Genomic DNA, 19,963 nt, shown 5'->3' on the forward strand with positions numbered 1-19,963 from the left:
ATCCTCTTTTTTTCCCTTTTTGAAGATGGGGACATTTGCTCCTCTCCAGTCTGCTGGAACTTCTCCTGTTCTCCAGGAGTTCCGTTGTTCCATGTCCTAATCTCTGGAGCAGCAGAAAACAGGCTTGCTCCCTCCTCAATGACATCCCTTCAAGTATTTTAACAGGGCTATCATATCACCTCTTAACCTTCTCTTCTCAACCTGGGCTTAGAGATATGTTCGCCAGTCCTAGATGCGGTCACACTTCCTCTGAAGGGCTGCGTCCGCAACTTGAAGATGCTACTGGATTCATGGCTTCATCTGTCCTCTCAGATTGATGCGGCAGCCAGGAGTGCCTGTTATCAGCTTCAGCTGATACGCCAGTTGCGCCCCTACCTGGAGCAGCGGGACCTAGAAACGGTTGTACATTCCCTGGTAACCTCTCGTCTTGATTTTTGTAATGCGCTCTACATGGGGCAACCCTTGTGCCATGTCCAGAAGCTTCAACAGATACAAAACATGGCAGCCAGACTGGTCACCAGAAAATCTAGATTTGACCAAATTACACCTATTCTAAAGTCATTATAGTGGCTGCCTATTAGCTTCCAGGCGCAGTACAAGGTGTTGGTTATTACCTACAAAGCCCTACATGGCCTGGGTCCAGTCTACTTGAAAGAACGCCTCCTCCGACATAATACTTCCTGTACACTCCGTTCCTCCGGGAAAAATCTTTTACATCCAAAAAAGACCAGATTGCTGGTGACCTCCCGGAGGTCTTTTTCTGCTATGGCTCCTAAAGCTTGGAATGACCTGCCAGAAGAGATTCGGCAATTATCCTCATTGGAGGCTTTTAAAAAAGCAACAAAAAACTTTTTCTTCCGGCAGGCCTTCCTTGAGTGATAACTGTCCAGAACCGATTCTAGCCATCCTTCCTACTATATCTCCTCGTCATTCGTGGATTGTAGAATAATCTTGTAGTGTTATATTGTTATATATTTTAATCATGTTTTATGTTAATTTTATAGTCTGGGAGGGAGGGTTAGGTCAGGATTTTGTGGGTTTTATTGTTTTTATATTGTATATCATAAACTCTGTTGTTACCCGCCTCGATCCCCAAACGGAAGAGGCGGGATATAAATAAATATTTATTATTATTATTATTATTATTATTATTATTATTATTATTATTATTATTATTTTCTAGACTAAACATCCCCAGCTCCCTAAGGCGTTCCTCATACGGCATGGTTCCAAGACCCTTCACCATTTTAGTCGGCCTCCTTTGGACATGGTCCAGTTTCTCAATGTCCTTTTTGCTACAGTGACAACACTGTGGAAAGATTAAAATGTTACACTGGTGTACCAACCACTCTTTAAAAACAAAACAAAAAGGAGTTTGAGGCAGCTGGACCAAAAATGCTGTGTGCTTCTTGTTCCCATTTTTTTCTCTCCCTCTTCTTACACATTATCAGAATGTACTACCTCTTAACTACATCTACTGGATATGCTGTCTGACTGAGGAGCAAAACAGGCCTGGAACCAAGCCACAACATGGCAATAATAACCCTGCAGATTCTGTCTTTTATTTTAATACTTACTCTAAAACAGGGCTAAGTGATCTCTGAGCCCCAGCCTAAGAAGAATTCCATCGTAAAGCTGCTGTCAAAAGACAGACAGGCTTGGCCTTCTACTGTGAAAATCTTTGTGTGTGTGCACGTGTGCGTGCGCATGCCTCTCTCTCAATATCCTTGCAAACTATAAAAGCCAGGCAACTTGGATCTAGCAATATGCTTCATTTCATCTACCTGGAAAGAGTGCCCCAGCTTCCCTTCAATCATTTAAGCTCCCAGGCTCCCTGACATGCTTTCCGCTGACAGTAATTCTGCAAGTGGCTCACTGGGCATTTACTGCCATCACCAGAGGAAATACTGATGGCTTAAAGTGGGATCATTTCCTTTCTGACGGACAACCAGCACCTGTGGGAGTTTTAATAGCCATGCAGAGCAGCCTGTCAGGAGGCATCGGAGGAGAGGTGAGCAATCACTCCACAGTGAAGCTCTTGCAAGCTGTGAGAGCCTCCTGGGAGATCAAGGAATGGAGAGAGAGAGAGAGAGAGAGAGAGAGAGAGAGAGAAAAGGAAGGGAAGGGAAGGCAGCTGAAACATTACAAGAGATTTCTGCCCAGAGATAGCTGGCGGAATGTAATCCTTTTTAAAGGCTTTCCCAGAATATATATCTTTATTATTGTTGTTATCATCATCATAATTGTCATCATCATTCTGTGCTTTGACAATCCTTTAAAGTCTCTCCTACTTGTTTGGAATCAAACTATTTTTTTTTAACCATCATTCAGATATTCTTACAGATCAAATGCCAAACATGAATATTTAAAGGTACTATTGTAGCTTGCAGGAAACAGCTTTGGTAGTATTAGAAGGGAAATTGTTCTAAGGACTGAAGTTTTTTTGTTTTTTAATTCCATTGTAAGATGTGTCTTTCCCAGAGACTGCGATGCATTCTTGAGCTTACCTGGACAGCTTTTAAAAGGGGATTAGATAAATCTGTGCAAAATGGGGCCCTCACTGTTAGTTAAAAGTTTAGTGATTAGTCAATTGACTATATCTTACAGTTAACAGCAAACATGGTAAAATGTGAGAAATACAATGCATAAACAACAACACATAAAATATAATAAGGTAAATTAGACAAAATAAAATAACATATATATTAATTTAAATTAATAGTAACAAATTGTTGTCTTATGATAAACTAAGGCCCTGTACAGACAGACCAAAATAAAGCTGCTTTGGGTCACTTTGGATGTATGCTGTTTAAATGATGCATGTGTCCTAAGAGTCCAGAAGCCACACCAAAGCCTTGCTCCAGTCCTAAGGACTGAATTGGGGCTTTGGCGCAGCTTTCAGACTCTTAGGATGCAGGCATTATTTAAACAGCATACATCCAAAGTGACCCAAAGCAGCTTTATTTTGGTCTGTCTGTATGGGCCCTAAGTTTCTGGGATCTTCCTTAGCTCCATTTTATGTATGGGAACTATGATGGAAAGTTCCCATCCTGCTGGAATATGGCCAGTATTGTCTGTGTATGTAAACAGTTCTGCCAACAGTGGTGCCCACCAGACAATATGTGCCCTGAAGAGTTCTGGAGGAAGAAAGGCTTCACCAGGTGCTTTATTAGATTTTAATGACTGAATAATGTGTTTAATTTCTGTCACTGACATTGGTGAGCAAGGAGAAGAGCTACCAGTGAGCATAGACACAATAGTTCTCTTTCCTGAAGGGTCCTGTTTAGAGTTAGTAAACAAAGTAGTATAAAAATCCTCCCCAAATGAAGCTGAAATGGGAATGTCAAATAATAGCTTATACTCCTTTTGTACGCCAAATGTAATATTCCAGAAAATAGCTGAATTTGACACTTTTGCTGACTTTTCTAGCTCAAACCAGACTATAGCTATATGCTGAGCCTTCTTGGAGACTACTAGCTTCTTATAGTTGTCTCTTCGCTTTAACATCTTTGCATGATTGCCAGACACATGGCTGCTTATAGACAGGTTTTTTTTAGAACAATCAAGGTCAAATTATTATTATTATTATTATTATTATTATTATACATTATTTATGTAGCACTGTAGATTTACACATACAAACAATAAATTCCAATCTTTTTTACACTTTCTTAGGTTTTCCCTTTCATCCAATACGTCATTATATCCATCTCAGCCATCTTGAACACTTTAATCAGCCATCGTTCTGTTGATGGGATTGTCTCTGCTTTCCAATTTTTGGCAAATACTATCTTGGCGCATGTAAACAAATAAAACAGTAATTTCCCATGTTTTTCCCTTTCTTTACTATCTATCATCCCTAACAGAAAAGTCTATGGGGAGACACTAATCCTCTTTTGCACACCTTCCCACCCTGAGGCCCGCCATTAGCAACAGAACAATACACATGCAAATCACTCCTGCCTTTCCAGGTCACACAATACATATATCCAACTCCTTTCCAGGCAAACATTCTCTGAAGATGCCAGCCACAGATGCTGGCAAAATGTCAAAAAGAAACTCTTCTAGAACATGGCCACAGAGCCCAAAAAACCCACAAAAAACTATTGAAGAATTGTTTCATACTTTTATCGATGACTGGAGAATCTGTCTCAACCCTGTACATTGATTTTCTTTCTGTCTTTGTCATAATTTCCTCTGGTTCTTTGGGTAAAGATTTGCCTATAGAGTTGGAAAAGATGTCAGTTATTGGATGGCTTGAACTGCAGTTTCCAGCTCGTACTCCTGATATGGTTCAACATCTGACTCTGGGTATTGTTCCCATGGATCCAACCAGTCATAACCTTTTCCGCAGTCAGAACCTTCATATTGCCTGACATCAGCTTCCAACTTTCTGTCCTCCAGAGTTCCCAAATCTTGTGTTATTTTTTCAGGGGATGAGGTGGAGGAATTTAGGTCTAACCCAGGGGACTCTGTGTTGATGTTCGGCATGTCTGAATTCCACACACCAGAAGAAGAGTAATAGAATCATAGAGTTGGAAGAGGCCACAAGGGCCATCCAGTCCAACCCCCTGCCATGCAGGAAATCTCAGTCAAAGCATCCCCGACAGATGGCCATCCAGCCTCTGCTTAAAGACCCCCAAAGAAGGAGACTCCACCACACTCCGAGGGAGTTTGTTCCACTTTCAAACAGCCCTTACTGTCAGGAAGTTTCTCCTAATGTTGAGGTGAAATCTCTTTTCCTGTACCTTGCAACCATTGTTCTGGGTCCTGTTCTCAGGAGCAGCAGAAAAAAAGCTTGCTCCCAACTCAAGATGACATCCCTTCAAATATTTAAATGGGGCTATCATATCACCTCTTAACCTTCTCTTCTCCAGGCTAAACATCCCCAGCTACTTAAGCCGTTCTTCATAGGGCATGGTTTCCAGACCCTTCACCATTTTAGTCACCCTCCTTTGGACACGCTCCACTTTCTCAACATCCTTTTCAAATTGTGGTGCCCAGAACTGGACATAGTATTCCAGGTGGGGGGAGTCAAACATGCCAGCATGTTTTTTTCTCAAGATAAGTGCTTGGATAGATGGTAAAACCAGGTCAATTAGTGGTTTAGCAACTTTGCATGTTGGCACTAAAGATTCTCTCAGAGCATCCAGTCTTTTAACAATATCAGCTTGTTCCAGGTGTGACAGGGCATTATAGGAGTTAATCAAGTTTCCTTCCAGGGGGCCGTTTCCACATTGCCTTGTTGCAGAAAACACAGGTTGGTTTTCTGGGCTTTCACTTCTCAGGGACAAAGCTGATGAAGTGTCCTTAAAGTTGTCTGAAATCAAGTTTCACACTTGTTCTTTAAAATTACAGTACTCTTTTGACCATGTTGATTGAAAAGTGGTCTGCGTTCTTCTGAGCAAAATACACATATGGGGGAAATTGAAAAAAAGATACATAAACTGCTTCATTTTAAACAGCATGTTAGAAATTGTGGGCTGCCTGAATATAAGTAAAATTCGTTCACAGCCTCTGCAGGCTGGTAACCATTCGGCCTTCTGCAAGTTGACCAACCGCCTTTCACAGGGTAGTAGCTGACTTAAAGACAGAGTTCTTGCTCCTTTTGATTCCCATCATCCTGTATTAACTCTGTTGTTTGATATTTATAAAGTAATTTGATTGTGTTGTAGTGGTAGTATTTGTACTTTGAATGCCTTTTCCTCTTTGGTGTATGACCACAAGGTATTTGTTTCTCACTCCTCTTCACATGTGTAGCCAGATGTCTCTGATCCTCACTTGCTTTGTTCTTCATTGCCCGAGTAGGGGTAAGATTGCCCATGACTTCCTTATTGCCTGTTTTCACAGTACAATTTGTGCAGAAGATCTGAGCTTTGACAGAAGAGTCTTTTTGCTGATTTTCAGTAAGTTTTGTGAAGGTCTCCTTTAAAGAAATCCTCTTTATTTTTTATTGTAGACAGCTGCTCAAAAATAGAGATAACAATTTGTGCTGTCCAAAGGCATTATCTGGATAGAAATTCAGTTAAGTTGTTATTTTTAACTGAGGCCTGTTAGAGACTGCCAAAATAAAGCTGCTTCAAGTCTCTTTGGAGGTATGCTATTTAAATGATGCCTGGGTCCTAAGAGTCTGGAGGTCACGCCAAAGCCACACTCCATTCCTAAGCACTGGAGTGCAGCTTTGGTGCAACTTCCGGATTCTTAGGATGCATGCATCATTTAAACAGCATACCTCCAAAGAGACCCGACGCAGCTTTATTTTGGCAGTCTTTAACAGGCCTTTGTCAAGTTTGATTGTGTTTTAGTTTCTGCACTCCTATCCTGCAAAAGCTGTGCAGCTGCTGAACAGATAGCGGCAGTCTGTTCAAAAGAGGGGGGGGGGGGCAACCTCTTCCACAAAAGAGCAGAAATCTAAGAGTTTTTGACTTGCAAGTTTCTGCTTGCAAGTCCCACTCCAGTATGTTATGTCTATCAGAAAGATCAGAGGGAGTTTGATTACTTACAGGATATGTTTGTTAGCTTATTAAGTAGCTGTTGACTTTCATTTCTTTTGTGGATTTGGCTATAGCTTGTGTTGCAGAGTTAGTGCATTGTCTCTTCTTTCTTTCCCCCGTAATACCCAATAATGTCCTGGAATTTATCTCTGCTCTTTCTGAATGTTACAAAATTCCAGTAAGTAGCACAGGGGTATCACGTTGAGGAGGTGAAAAAAGATATATAGATAAGATAAAAAAACTAGTGTTTAAGTCAATAAAACATATATAATGGCAACAAAATGAGCTTTGGGGTGAGGAACTCTTTACTGCAGCCGCTGCCTCATCACCATCTTGAGACTATTGGATGGTTGTGTGCCCCCTGCAGAATAAGAGGCAGCCTGCCTCTGTATGACCGTTGCTTGGGATTCGGAGGAGGGTTGTCCCATAGGCAATTGCTTGTCTACTGTCTGAACAGCATCTTGGGTTCAGTAGGCTTTTGGTCTGATCCAACAATGCTCTTCTTGTGTGTTTCTTGCCAAGAAAACTCTAAGGGAGGGTGACCATAAATTGGGGTTGACTTGAAAGTGCATGATGGCAGCAACAGTAAAAACAGCAACAGTAAAATTTGGCTATACTAGAACTTTAGGTTGGGTTTAATTACAGCACTAAAACAAGGACTTCAATTGAACTTAGAAACAAGCTGATGACCAATGTAACTCTTTTAATTTTTCTTTCCCCTTGACAGTCTTGCAGTCATGTTCTGTACTATTAGAAATTCCAAGGATAACCTGACCATAGTGAAGTCTACATGTAACACCGACTATGTGAAGGTAGCCAGTTCCCCTCTGCCTTCCTAGAGACAGAGGTGGGCAGGCTCCCTTAAGATAGCTGACTACATATACTTGCAGGAGCTGCAAAGTCCCTTCTCCCTTTGTTGCTGGAACTTTTAAGTTGTGCTTCCTGCTGTATATAAATATCTTGGTAATATCTTAACAGAGTGGTTTCTCCCTCCGAATTACACGGCTTATCCTTATGTTAGAAACTGTGTGCTGCTTTGTGAAATCGAAGGCTTTCTTGGCTGGCATCCATGTTTTTTTTCAGGCTATGAGGCCGTGTTCTAGAAGAGTATTCCTGATGTTTGCCAGCAGCTGTGGCTGGCATCTTCAGAGAATGCCGCCATGGAAAACAGTGGGGTATATATACTGTTGGCTGAGAGGAAGTGATTTACATGTTAATCTGCCTCAGGATGTCTATTTAATTAATGATCTGTTGACTGCTGGGAACCCCCCCTCACCCTGGATGGTTTTCATTTGCATTTGCTGGGTCTTGGTTTTGGTGTTTTTTAGGACTGGTAGCCTGTCATTCAACAACAAAACATTACACATGTAAATCACTCCCTCTCAACCAACAGTATATATACCCCATAGAAAGTGCATACTTTGATCCAGAAACCAATTCTCCTTAGAACAGGGTAGAGAACCTCAGACCTGGTCTGGACCTCCTGGAGTTGCAATCTTGTCCTCTGGACTTCCAGAATGCCATTGGTAGCTGGTTTTCTAGATTTTGTATTATTCCCCCCATTCCCCCACAAGCACAGGCTGATCAGCAATGCATCAGCAGAAATGATTCTGTTAACATCCAGTTATTTGCTATAAGAGCTTTAATATATGCTGGTATTTTGGTCCTACCATTTTGTTAGGTGTGTGCACTGATGAAATGCAGCATGCATGAGACCTTCTCTAAAAGCATATCTGTGTCTTGACCTGAAGTAAATTATGGCCTGTTACAGACAGCCAAAATAAAGCTGCTTCGAGTCACAGTAGAGGTATGGTGTTTCAATGATGAATGCGTCCTAAGACTCCAGAAGTCACACCAAAGCCACACTCCAACCCTAAGGACTGGAGCGTGGCTTTGGTGTGGCTTCTGGACTCTTAGGACGCATGCATCATTGAAACACCATACCTCCACTGTGACTCGAAGCAGCTTTATTTTGGCTGTCTGTAACAGGCCTATGTAACCTTTCCATAGAGCCACATTGAAGCAACACTGGAAGTGTACCTGTACCCCTGTATCTTTCTTTTGTTAAAAGCAGCAGGGACTATATGCATGAGTGGGTCCCAAATAGAACTGTTCCAGGATGTGGATTTATGTATTCCTCACCTGTATGGCACTCCTTCATATCTCTGAGCTGTTATTGGTTTAGAAGAGAAAACCTACAGAAATGCATAGCTCCATGTTTAACTTTCCATAGCTAATAGCAACTCTGGTGATAAAGAGGCATTTGAACTGTGGTAGGTGAAAGGCCTAGAGCCAGTGTCATGTAGGGGTGGGAATCATCTGGCCCTTCATATATTTGTGAGCTGCACCTCCCAGCATTCTTTACCATTTGCTATGACATATTCCAGACAAATGTGGGGCAAAATGAAGTTCTTTTTCCTCTGAATTTTCAGAGAAAACCCCCTCATTGCTTGTAAAATCCCAAGGAACGTTGTGTGCCCAGGTCACAACCACTATGGAGTGAATACAGGGTTTCCAGTCAGTGGACACAATTCCTGAGTAAAACAGAGTGACGAGAATGCAAAGGAACAATTTGGTGGTGGTGGTTGTTTTTTAAACAATAATGCAACAAGACTGTTAAAGTTAGTTGCCTGCCAGTTTTTTAGAAACTGGGATGGTCACAAATGAATAGTGTGCATATCCATGCTGGCAGCTCCCTTTCCTGTACAGGCAAGATGAAGATGTAGACTAGTGGTCTGTTAGGATAATTAAAGGGCCCGTACAGACAGGCCAAAATAAAGCTGCTTTGGGTCACTTTGGAGGTATGCTGTTTAAATGACACACACATCTTAAGAGGCCAGAAGCTGTGCCAAAGCTGTGCTCCAGTCCTTAGGACTGGAGCATGGCTTTGGAGCAGCTTCTGGCCTCTTAGGACACATACATCATTTAAACAGTATACCTCCAAAGTGACCCGAAGCAGCTTTATTTTGGCCTGTCTGTACGGGCCCTAAAATAACTTTTTTGAAGTATCTACATGGATGACAAATGGGTCACTCTGTCCCTACACTACTAGCCTGCTGAATTTTCTATACTGTTTTAGATGGAAGAAACATTCCTTGCTCTATGGCAGGGGTAGGCAAGCTGGTGCCTTCTAAATGTTTTGGACTACAGCTCTGTTAATTTCTGACGATTGGCCATGCTGTCTGAGTTTTAAGAGAGTTGTAATGAAAACTGCTTTAGGGCACCAGATTTGCCTACTGGTGCACCTGGTGCAGAGGGTGGGGCTTATGGGGGGGACTTAAAGGGCACCCCCCACCTTGCTGCCGCATGCCTTTCTACTCGCAAATAGAACAGTGCATGGCAGAGAGGTGGGGTGGACAACTCTCTTCTGGGGTGTCACCTGGTGTGGGCAACACACCTCTAGGGATGCCACTGCCTAACCTTGCATCATCATCATCATCATCATCATCATCATCATCATCATCATCATCATCAAAATTGGGACTCAAAGTGGCTCACAATTTAAAAGAACAATACAACTTAAAACATACAAGAAGTGAACATTTAAATAGAATTAAACTATTCACAGTGTTAAAAAAACCCAACACAATTTAGACCTCAAGTTAAAAGGGGGGAAATGCAACTTTTTTAAAAAAGCCATTAAGAACAATTCAGTTAAAACAGTTTATGGCTCTTGGGCAATCCAGAATTGTAAGTGTAAGAGGGATGGAGCAATTCATGCCTCCTCCATCTGGCAACCTGTGCAGTTGCATGGAATTTCTGGTCACCTGTGGTTGCCAGGTGGGTTGGTAAATACAGTACACGTTTATTTATTAAAAGTTTATTCTCTGTGATTCTTTCCCTCCTCATCCCCAGAAGGACATGTCACTGAAGCCACAGGAAAGAAAGGAAAAATGGGAGAGACACCCAGGAAAGAAACCTCGAGAATCTGAACGCTGTGTGTCAGCTGAGCCCAGCGAGAAAGGTCATAATAATGATGCTGGGAGTTCGGGGAGAGAAACGGATAGAGGAAAGGAGCGGGTAAAGAAGAAAATCCCCTTGAAAGTCCACAAGCAAGTAAGAGAAGAGTTATTTATCTTCTGCCTTTTGCTGAGAAGTTACTATTTTGAAACAATATGGGGGTTTTGTTGGTTTTGATTAGATTCAGAGAGATAACACTTGTATACAGAAGTCTGGATATTTGTAGGTGAAAGATATTGCGGAATCCATGCTCTTTCATAAAAGAGTGTGTTTTTATGTTGAAACAAGTGAGAGCATTTGACAGATTTGATACTTACCTTTTGTCTTTCTGCTCGTTTAATATTTCACTGGTATATCTGAATACATTTGAAACGCTTTTTCTCGTTTATCATTGACTTGATTTTTGGTGAAGTTTTTAGGAGGCTTTTAAATTCCCAGACCTGAAATTCTCCAAATACTAAATTATTGTTTTTGTAATTTTAGTTAGTTACCAAGGCAACACAAAGAACTCAGGAAGTGAAACTGTGGATTGATAGGAAGGACCTGGAACATCCTTTGCCAGTGCTGAAACAGGGCTAGAATATGTGATGCATTGTGTGCCATGATTGTCTGTGAATTCAGGTGGTCTTTGGAGGTCTTCCTTTGGGAGTGGAAGTGGCAATTGCCACAAGGGGAAGTGTCTGCTTAGTGTTGGCACCCTGGTTGTGAGATGCTATCTGCCTGTTGTCAGTTTGGTGCCAAGTGACAATATTAATTCGCTTGAGCATTTTAATACCGTCTTATCTCCTGTATTTGATTACGCCATTCCCTCTCATCTGCTTATTTTTTTGTTTTTATTAAAATATTTTATTTTGATTATTGCATTGATTGTGATGTTGTATTGTCATACTTTTATTGTGAGCTGCTCTGAGAAGATGTTTCTGACTGCAGGAGAGAGAAAGGTGTGTGTGTTTGAAATAAATATAGAACCTGAGATCTCACTGACAATGTTCAGATGTCTGAATCTGTTCATGTAATTTTTGTTGCTTTGTCTTTATCACAACAGACAGATTTGAGAAGAGTGAACCAGATTAGGGGGAAGGGGGTGAACCTAGCACCATCGCAAACCATAGCACTTTCCCATAATGTATGGATGTGGAAGGAGCTATGATAATGAATTGGCTTTTAAAATGTTGCAAGGATGACAGTAAGATTTGACAGTCATACCTGGGCCCCATTCACACTACACAGATTGCACTATGATTCCACTTTAACTGCCATGGTTCCATTGTATGGAATACCAGGTCTTGTAGTTTGATGAAGCATAAGAGTTCCTCTCTGGGTGAGAATTCTGAATACAACTCCTTAAACTACAAATCCCTGGATTCCATAGAATGGAACCATGGCAGTTAAAGTGAAATAAAAGCACTATAATTCTGTAGTGAGAATGAATCCAGGTCATGTAGACCCCCCCCCCCCCACATATACAGGCTACTACCATTTAAAAGGTAGGTGGGGAAGTAAGAAGGTCAGTGTATAAGTCTTCAAGTCATCTGTCAGCATATGACAATCCCATGAATTTCCCAGGGTTTTCTTAGACAAAGAATCCTCAAAGATAGTTTTGCCAGTTCCTTCCTCTAAAATAGTGTCCACAGCATCTGGGATTCCTTGGCAGTCTTACATCCAAGTACTAACCAGGGATGACTCTGCTTAGCTCCCAAGGTCTTTAGGTCACTAGGAAGTTTCTGGAAGATGCAAATGACTCTTTTTCTTCCTTCCCAAATATGTGATAAAATTCTGGAGTTTTGCAGGCTGTGATCTGACTTAATTGGCAGAAGCTGCGTCTACTATAAATAAACAGTATTATTATTATTATTATTATTATTATTATTATTATTAATGAGAGAGCTAGAGTTGTAACCAGAGTTTGGAAAAGTTCTTTTTTGAAAGACAGATCCCAGAATCCACAGCCAGCATGGCCAGTGGCTGGAGGCTTCTGGAGTTGGAATCCACATGTAACTTTTCCTGCTCTGAACATGTGTGTGCAGGTTCATGATAGGGTTTGACAAACTATCTTCCTGTTCTTTCCATGATCCAGCATGTTACCCGGAGGGGTGACGGAGTTTAAAAAGAAGGTAGGGGAAGAGGTGAGGAGTTTGGTGAATCAGATACACACAAAAATTTGGGCTGTTTCTTCTGACTCTGCTGCTCCAGCCAGCCTGTTCACCCATACACATTCAGAATTTGACAATGCATTTAACAAATTACGGCAATGGCTGCCAATCTAGCCTGCCAGTCATGCATAACAGGGACAGCTCCCAGTAGCCATTGCTTGATCTGACATGTTTGTTTAAAGCTAAGGATGTGGCAGGCCATTTATCACTTTCAGCTGCTCATCTGGGACTGGAAGGGGGGGGGGGTGCAGGAATCTAGTGCTCAGTTGTCAGCCTGGTAGTTCCATGATTGAAGCAGCATTTGTATTTGTAGCAGTGAAGGCCTCCTCCTGATAAGAAAAAGAGTTGAGCAAAAGCAGCCAAAATTTTACATCCTGTTTGCGGGCAGTGAAATTGTAGCAGAATCTTTCATCAAACATATCCCAAAGGAGGTGAATTTTTCCAACAGTTTCCCCAGTTTCTTTTTACCAAAAATTCTGTGTTGCTGCTGTTTGTTGCTGCTTGTCAGCAACAGTGGCAGTCTGTCAGCAGTCTGGTTCTTTGAGGCCATGGGGGAAATCAAAATGGTCTCCCTTTTTAGAGGGGTGAGAAACAGAACATTTTCAAACCCACTCCCTGAAAAAGCTCTTCTGAGAAGTTTCAGTTCAGATCTTCATTGTAGCTGGGAGGTGAAGGGAAGACGATGTTGGCTGTTGACCGAGGAAAAGTTGCCCCTATCATGCTGGGTGGGGGAAACACCCACACTTAGGGTTGCCATAACTGTCAACCTCCAAACTGGGACAATTGTAGAACAAAATTTAGCCCCCAGTGTAGGACATATTTTTAAATGGAGGACACGCGAACAACTAAAAAAAAATAAATTTAAAAAAGCATTAATATAAACGCATGTTTCTTAGGCAGGATCAAAATGGAGGACATTTTGGCATTATTCTGTCTTAGTTGAGCACTCCACTGACTTATTGACACCAGGTCCCCATTATCAGGTGTCAGCTGTGGTAATACTCGCAGCTCATACCCATAAACCACTTCAAAAGGCAACATTCCCGTGCTGGAATCAACAGCCATATTAAATGCTACCTCTGCATGAGGCAACAGGTCAACCCAATTGTCCTGTAGATGATTTACATAACATCTCAAATATGTCTCCAAAGATTTGTTAGTGCGTTTCGTCTCGTCATCTGTGGCAGGGTGAAAGGCCAAAGTCAGAGCCACCTGCACCCCCAATTTATCCTCTAAGCACCTCCAAAATTGTGAGGTGAACTGTGGGCCTCTATCAGAGACTATTTTGTCTGGGAGGCCATGTAGTCGGTATATATGTTCGATAAACAAGTCCGCCAATTTTGGGGCGTTAGGCAGCCCCTTGCACCCCACATAATGTATTTGCTTAGTAAATGAGTCCACAACCACCCAAATCGTGTCCCTCCCTTTACTTTCTGGCAGATCAGTGATAAAATCCATAGCTATGTGCTTCTATGGTTGGCTGGGGGTCTCCAAAGGATGTAAGAGTCCCCTGGGCTTCCCGGTCAGTGTTTTGTCCGAGCACAGATTGCACATCCCTGTACATAATTTTCTATCTCTTTCCTCACACCCTTCCACCAAAACTTAGCTTGGAGGATGTGCCAGGTCTTTATAAACCTACAAGAGGAATCATCCCCTGGTGAAAAGTAAAATCTGTTTTAGAAGAACTGACCCCCCACCCCCACTCCCACCCCCTATTTTCTTATCCATCCAGCCTTTAGTATAAGCACAAGCAATTATGCCTGCTGTAATTTTTTAAGTTCTTTGGCATTGTTTTCCTTTGCTTCTTCCTTTAGATCCTTGTATATGCCCCTAGGTTTTACCGTCGACTTATCCATGGATCATGTCAAAATCTATAATTTTGGTCCCAAATAGTCAAGTATATACAGTACTTTTTGAACTACAATGTCCAGACTCCCATATCCAGTCTGGGCACTGGTCTGGCCACGTGAGGGATTCAGAGAGCTGTGGTCCAAAAATACTTTTTGGTGTAGTTTGTGGATGGAAGTAAGAGAAAGAAGGGGTGCATACAAAACTAGGCTTTAACTCAGCACAACATCACTGAAAATCTTTAAAATAACCAAAAGGATATATTCATAGCCTGAGATTGGCTACCTGATGAAACTGAATCCAGCTGAAGGCAGAACAAAGCAGTAACAAAAGTGGAATCTTTTCCCCTAGGTGCAGTTATGAAAAAGCGCCTGTTCACTGTGGCTAATTTCAGAACTTTAAAAAGTTACCTTTCTTGACCATTATTCCCAGAACCCTCTAGCTACACTGGCTAAGGGATGCTGGGAGTAGTAGTCCAAAAATATTTTTTTCCATCCACGGGTTCATTGAATCCCTGGATTTCCACAATCCCCAAGAAGGAAAAATGATGCTGTCAAATTCTGCTTGTCAACACCATCCTATAATTACTGCCCTTCTATCATTGCTGCATAAAAAAATACATCTGTTAAAAGAATGTTGCTGTCTTGGTGAGATTGCTCTAGAGAGAGAAACAATATCATTTCTTTCTCACTGTAAAAAGAACAAACAGTACATTTGTTCTTCACCAGTGATCTCCTTCTCTGACGCTCCTGTGAGAGAAAGCAACTGTGCCTGGACTGGTGCATCATGAGCTGTGGAAGAGGGGTTTCCAGCTCTTGTTTAAAGCTTTTTAATTATCTTGGTCTGACTTGGTTGGGTTTGCTCAAGGAAGCATATAGAACAGAAACTTGTTACCATCATTCAGTGGCTGGTTGCTTTGCAAAACGCAGCTCAGGGCAATGCCACCCTATTCCCTCCTTTCCTGTTCCTTCTCCCCCATTTCCCTTCTCAGACCTCCAGGGAGCCAATTTTCATATTCCTAACTGACTGATGGTTTCCATGAACTGTTGTGTAGCATGTGTACAGCTTGAATAAGCCTATCTCTGGTTCTCAAGATGTCTTGTACTGTTTGTTTGTTTGTTTTTCTAAAGCTGCTCTTGCTTTCTTTTGGTCCTTCAAGCAAGGTTACTTGTCGTTCCCCTGTGATTAAGGAGGAGACAATGCCTTTTTGGCTGTTTATTAAGCAAAGTCAGCTCCTGGAATGCTTTGGCATCTTTTGCACACTTCCACATCAAAGCAGAAGGCCTGGAAACCAGCTAAAACCAGTGGAGACTTTTCTGCCATTCTCTCCCCGGCTCCCATAGCAACAGGGACTTCTGAGGGGATTGAGATCTCATTTTTTATATTCAAGTTACACACATATATGTATGTGTGCATGGACGTACATGTGGCCTTATGTGGGAGTCTAAATGAACTGTGGCTGCATCTGCACTCCAGAAATAATCTGGTTTGATACCACTTGAACTGCCATGGCTCAATGCTATGGAATTCTTGCAATGGTAGTTCTGTTGTGGCACCAGAACAACAAACTTTTTTGCTGTTGTTAACCACCCTTGAATTGATCTTGACTCATAGTGACCCTGTGAATAACACATCTCCAAGACTCCCTATCCTCCACTGCTCTGCTTATCTTTTATAAATTCATACCTATGACCTCTTCAATAGAGTCCATCCACCTAGCATGCGGCCTTCCTCTCTATGTCCCTTCACCTTTCCAAGCATTATTGTTTTTTCCAATGAGACGTGCCTTCTCATGATGTGTCTGAAGTATGACAACCTAAGTTTTGTCATCTTGGCTTCCAAGGAGAGTTCTGGTTTAATCTTTTCTATTTTCTCATACATCCAGACATGATAGTAGGGGATACAATGGCTTGTATGATTCTAATTTTTGGGCTCAGCTGTATATATCTGCATTTTAGAATCTTTTTTACTTCTTTCATAGCCACCTTCCCCATTCTTAATCTTCTTCTAATTTCCTGGCTGTAATCCCTGTTGCTGTCAATGTTTGATCCCAGGTATGAGAACTCTTTTACTATTTCTGTTTCCTCATTGTCTAGATTGAGATTGTGTAGATTCTCCATGTTCATTATAGTTGTTTTCTTTTTTATTTATTTAATTTTTATAGTATTTCCATAAACAGATATCTCCCTACATTCTATTACATTTTAACAAATTATTTTATCTACCCCTCAGTGCCCCCCTTCCCCGGAACCATTTCCATCCTTATATTCCATCCAAAATTTTAGTTCATCTTCTGGAGGTAATCTTCCATCTTCTTTTCTCAACACTTTCTCAACAAATTCTTTCCAAATCCCCTCAAAGTCATTTCTTTTCCATAGTCCTTTTTTTACTTTCAGTTTACATGTCAGTTTATCATTAATAGCTAATTTACATACCTCTTTATACCAATCCTCCATTTCTACATCTATTTTTGTTTTCCAACACCTTGCTATTATTAATCTCGCTACTGTAAGCAAACTTGTTACCAAATATATTTTTTCTTTTTTCTATTTCTCTGAATTGGAATTCTGAATTCTCTCTATAACGATAATAAAAATATATTCGGTCTTCTATCTATTTTTATATTCATAACATTTTCTATGTCTGCTATCACTTTCCCCCCAAAATTTTGTACATATTTACATTGCCACTACATATGCATATATGACTCTACTTCTTGACCGCCTCTCCAATTTTTTTAATTATTCTTGTTAATATTATATAGTCTCACTGGAGTCAGATACCATTTCCAAATCAACTTATAATAATTTTCTTTTATCCGAACCGATAAATTTTTCAGGTGTCTTTGTTCCCAAATTCTATCCCATTCCTTATCATTTATTTTACATCTTAATTCTTCTTCCCATAATCCCTTTAAAATATTTCCTTTTATTTTTCCTCCTTTATTCTCCCTCAACATTTTATAAATTTTACTAGTATTTCCTTTTATGTTCTCATTTTCTTCCATTTCTTTTTCTTTCTGAACTATTTGTTCAAATTGTGTATACTTTTTCTTTTCTACATTCCTTATCCTCCAGTTTTTAATCCATTGTTCTATTTGCATATAGTAAAACCATGAAATATTTATTCCCATAAATTTTTCTTTTATATTTCCTTTCTCTATTCTTACATCTATCCAATCTTCTATTATGTCTATTTTCCTTTCCTTTAACTCCTTATCTAACAATCCTCTCAAGTTCTTTGGGAAGTTCTTTTCCATTATTATTGGTGTTATTATTGAATCTTCATTCATTAACTCTTTTTTATGTTTATTCCATATTTCTATTATATTTTTCATAAGTGGGTTTCCAATAATTTTTATTTCTTTCCTAGTAAAGTTCTTAAAAAAGATATTCCATATTCTCATATCTACTTCCTCTATAGCTCCTTCTAGCCATTCTAAATCTATCCCACCCAACATACCTTCTATCACATATCTCAATTGATTAGCCTCATAATATCCTCTTACATTGGGAAGGCCTAACCCTCCCTCTCTTTGTGTTTTGTACCAAAATTGTTTATATAATCTTGTTCTTTTCCCTCCATTACAAAATATATTTATTAGCTGTTGCCATTTATTCAGTTCAGTTCCCAACACTTTTAATGGTATCATTCTGAATAAAAAAATAATTTTGGTAATATTTTCATCTTAATCAATGCTATTCTTCCAAACCAGGATAATTGGATTTTTCTTATATTCTGCCAAGTTTTTCTCCACTTCTTTCCTTAGTACTACCAAATTCTTATCTCCTATTTCCTTTGGATCTTTTGTTATATTTATTCCTAAATATTTTATATTACTTCTTAATCTTATCTCTAAACTTTTTTGTTTTATAAATTCAGATTCCTCTTTTTTTGTATATTTAAATACCATCATTTCTGATTTATTCCAATTAATGTGTAACCCTGTCATTTCTCCAAATATCTTTAAATGTTCTTTTATTTTTCCCAATCTATCCAATAAATTTTTAATAGTTAATAATGTATCATCAGCAAATAAACTAATTTAATGTTTTTTTAAAGTCCTATTCCTTCTAAGCTATTATCATTCCTTATGACATTCACTAACAACTCTATAACCATTGCAAATAATATTGGTGATAGTGGACACCCTTGTCTTGTACCTCTTGTCACTCTTATTTCGCTTGTTATCCCATCATTTACCACTACTTTTACTGAGTTATAATTGGTCTATTAATCCTCTTATTCTATCTCCCATTCCAAATCTTTTCATAATTATTTTTAATGTTGCCCATTCCACACAATCAAATGCTTTAAATATGTCTAATGCTAAAATCCCTGCCCTTATTTTTTTCTCCCCTGTTACATGTATTTTATTCAACATTCTTCCTACTAAATTGGACATTTGCCTTCCTTTCACAAATCCACATTGATCCTTTCCTATATATTTATACATACATTTATTCAATCTATTTGCTATTATTGCTGATAAAATCTTTGCATCTTGATTTATTAATGATATTGGTCTGTATGATCCTGGGTCCATTAAATCTTTATCTACCTTTGGTATTAAGAATACTAATGATTGGTGCCATGATACTGGTATCTTCTCCCCATTCATTATTCCATTATATAATTCTAACAATTTTGGGATTAATATCTTTTCAAACACTTTATAATATTCTGGTCCCAATCCATCCATCCCCAGAGCTTTCCCATTTTTCAATTTCTTTATTACCTCCACTATCTCTACCTTCTCAATGGGTTGCTCCAGTAACTCTTTATCTTCTTCCTCTAATTTTTGCCCCCAATTTTCTTCCACATATTTCTCTATTTTATCCAAATGATTTTCTCCTGCCTGATATAATTCCTTATAAATTTCTTCAATTTTTTTAAATTTTTATTTCCTCAATCTACATATTTTACCAGATTTATCTCTAACCGTATTTATCATACTTTCAATTTCCTTCTGTGTGGACCTGGCCAGCATTTTTGAATTTCTATTACTATATTCAAAAAATTCTCTTCTAAAATAAATCAAATTTTCTTGTACTTCATTTATTTCCATCTTATCCAATTCTTCCCTTTTTGCCCTTAATTCTACATATATCTGTTTAGCTCTATTAACTATGTATCTATTTTCCAATACTTCTCTATCCTTTTTTTAATTCCCTCTTTCTTTCTTCTTGTCTTTTCTTAAGATTATATGTTCCTTTTATACAAATTCTTCTTGTAACTGCTTTCATGGTGTCCCATAACAACCCTTTTGTCACCTCTTTATCATTTATATCCCATATTTCTTGCCATTCCTTTCCAATTTTTTCTACAATTTCCTTATAATTCAATATCTTAGTGTTCAACCTCCACCTTTTTACTTGTTCATAGTCCTTCTTAACCACTATTTCTATATTCACCAAGGCATGGTCCGTTACTTTTATATTTGATATTTCTGAATTTAATACGTTATCATATTTTTTTTGATACAAAGATATAGTCTATTCTTGTATA

At 39.5% G+C, this 19,963-nt stretch overlaps 1 protein-coding gene across 13 annotated transcripts in view; it reads left to right on the forward strand.

Moving 5' to 3' along the window:
* The window catches only part of FBRSL1 (fibrosin like 1), a 1,004,090-nt gene that overhangs the window by 170,192 nt on the left and 813,935 nt on the right, over window positions 1-19,963 (forward strand). For all 13 annotated transcript variants that reach the window (XM_089489878.1, XM_089489882.1, XM_089489880.1 and 10 more), the window contains exon 2: window positions 10,350-10,550. In XM_089489878.1, the coding sequence (XP_089346004.1) occupies window positions 10,350-10,550 (201 nt within the window). The remainder of the gene's footprint in view (window positions 1-10,349; window positions 10,551-19,963) is intronic.

This window comes from Sceloporus occidentalis, unplaced genomic scaffold (genome assembly GCF_023333645.1).
Source record: "Sceloporus occidentalis isolate IW3139 unplaced genomic scaffold, rSceOcc1.0.p SCAF_41, whole genome shotgun sequence".
In the NCBI taxonomy this organism is placed as follows: domain Eukaryota; kingdom Metazoa; phylum Chordata; class Lepidosauria; order Squamata; family Phrynosomatidae; genus Sceloporus; species Sceloporus occidentalis.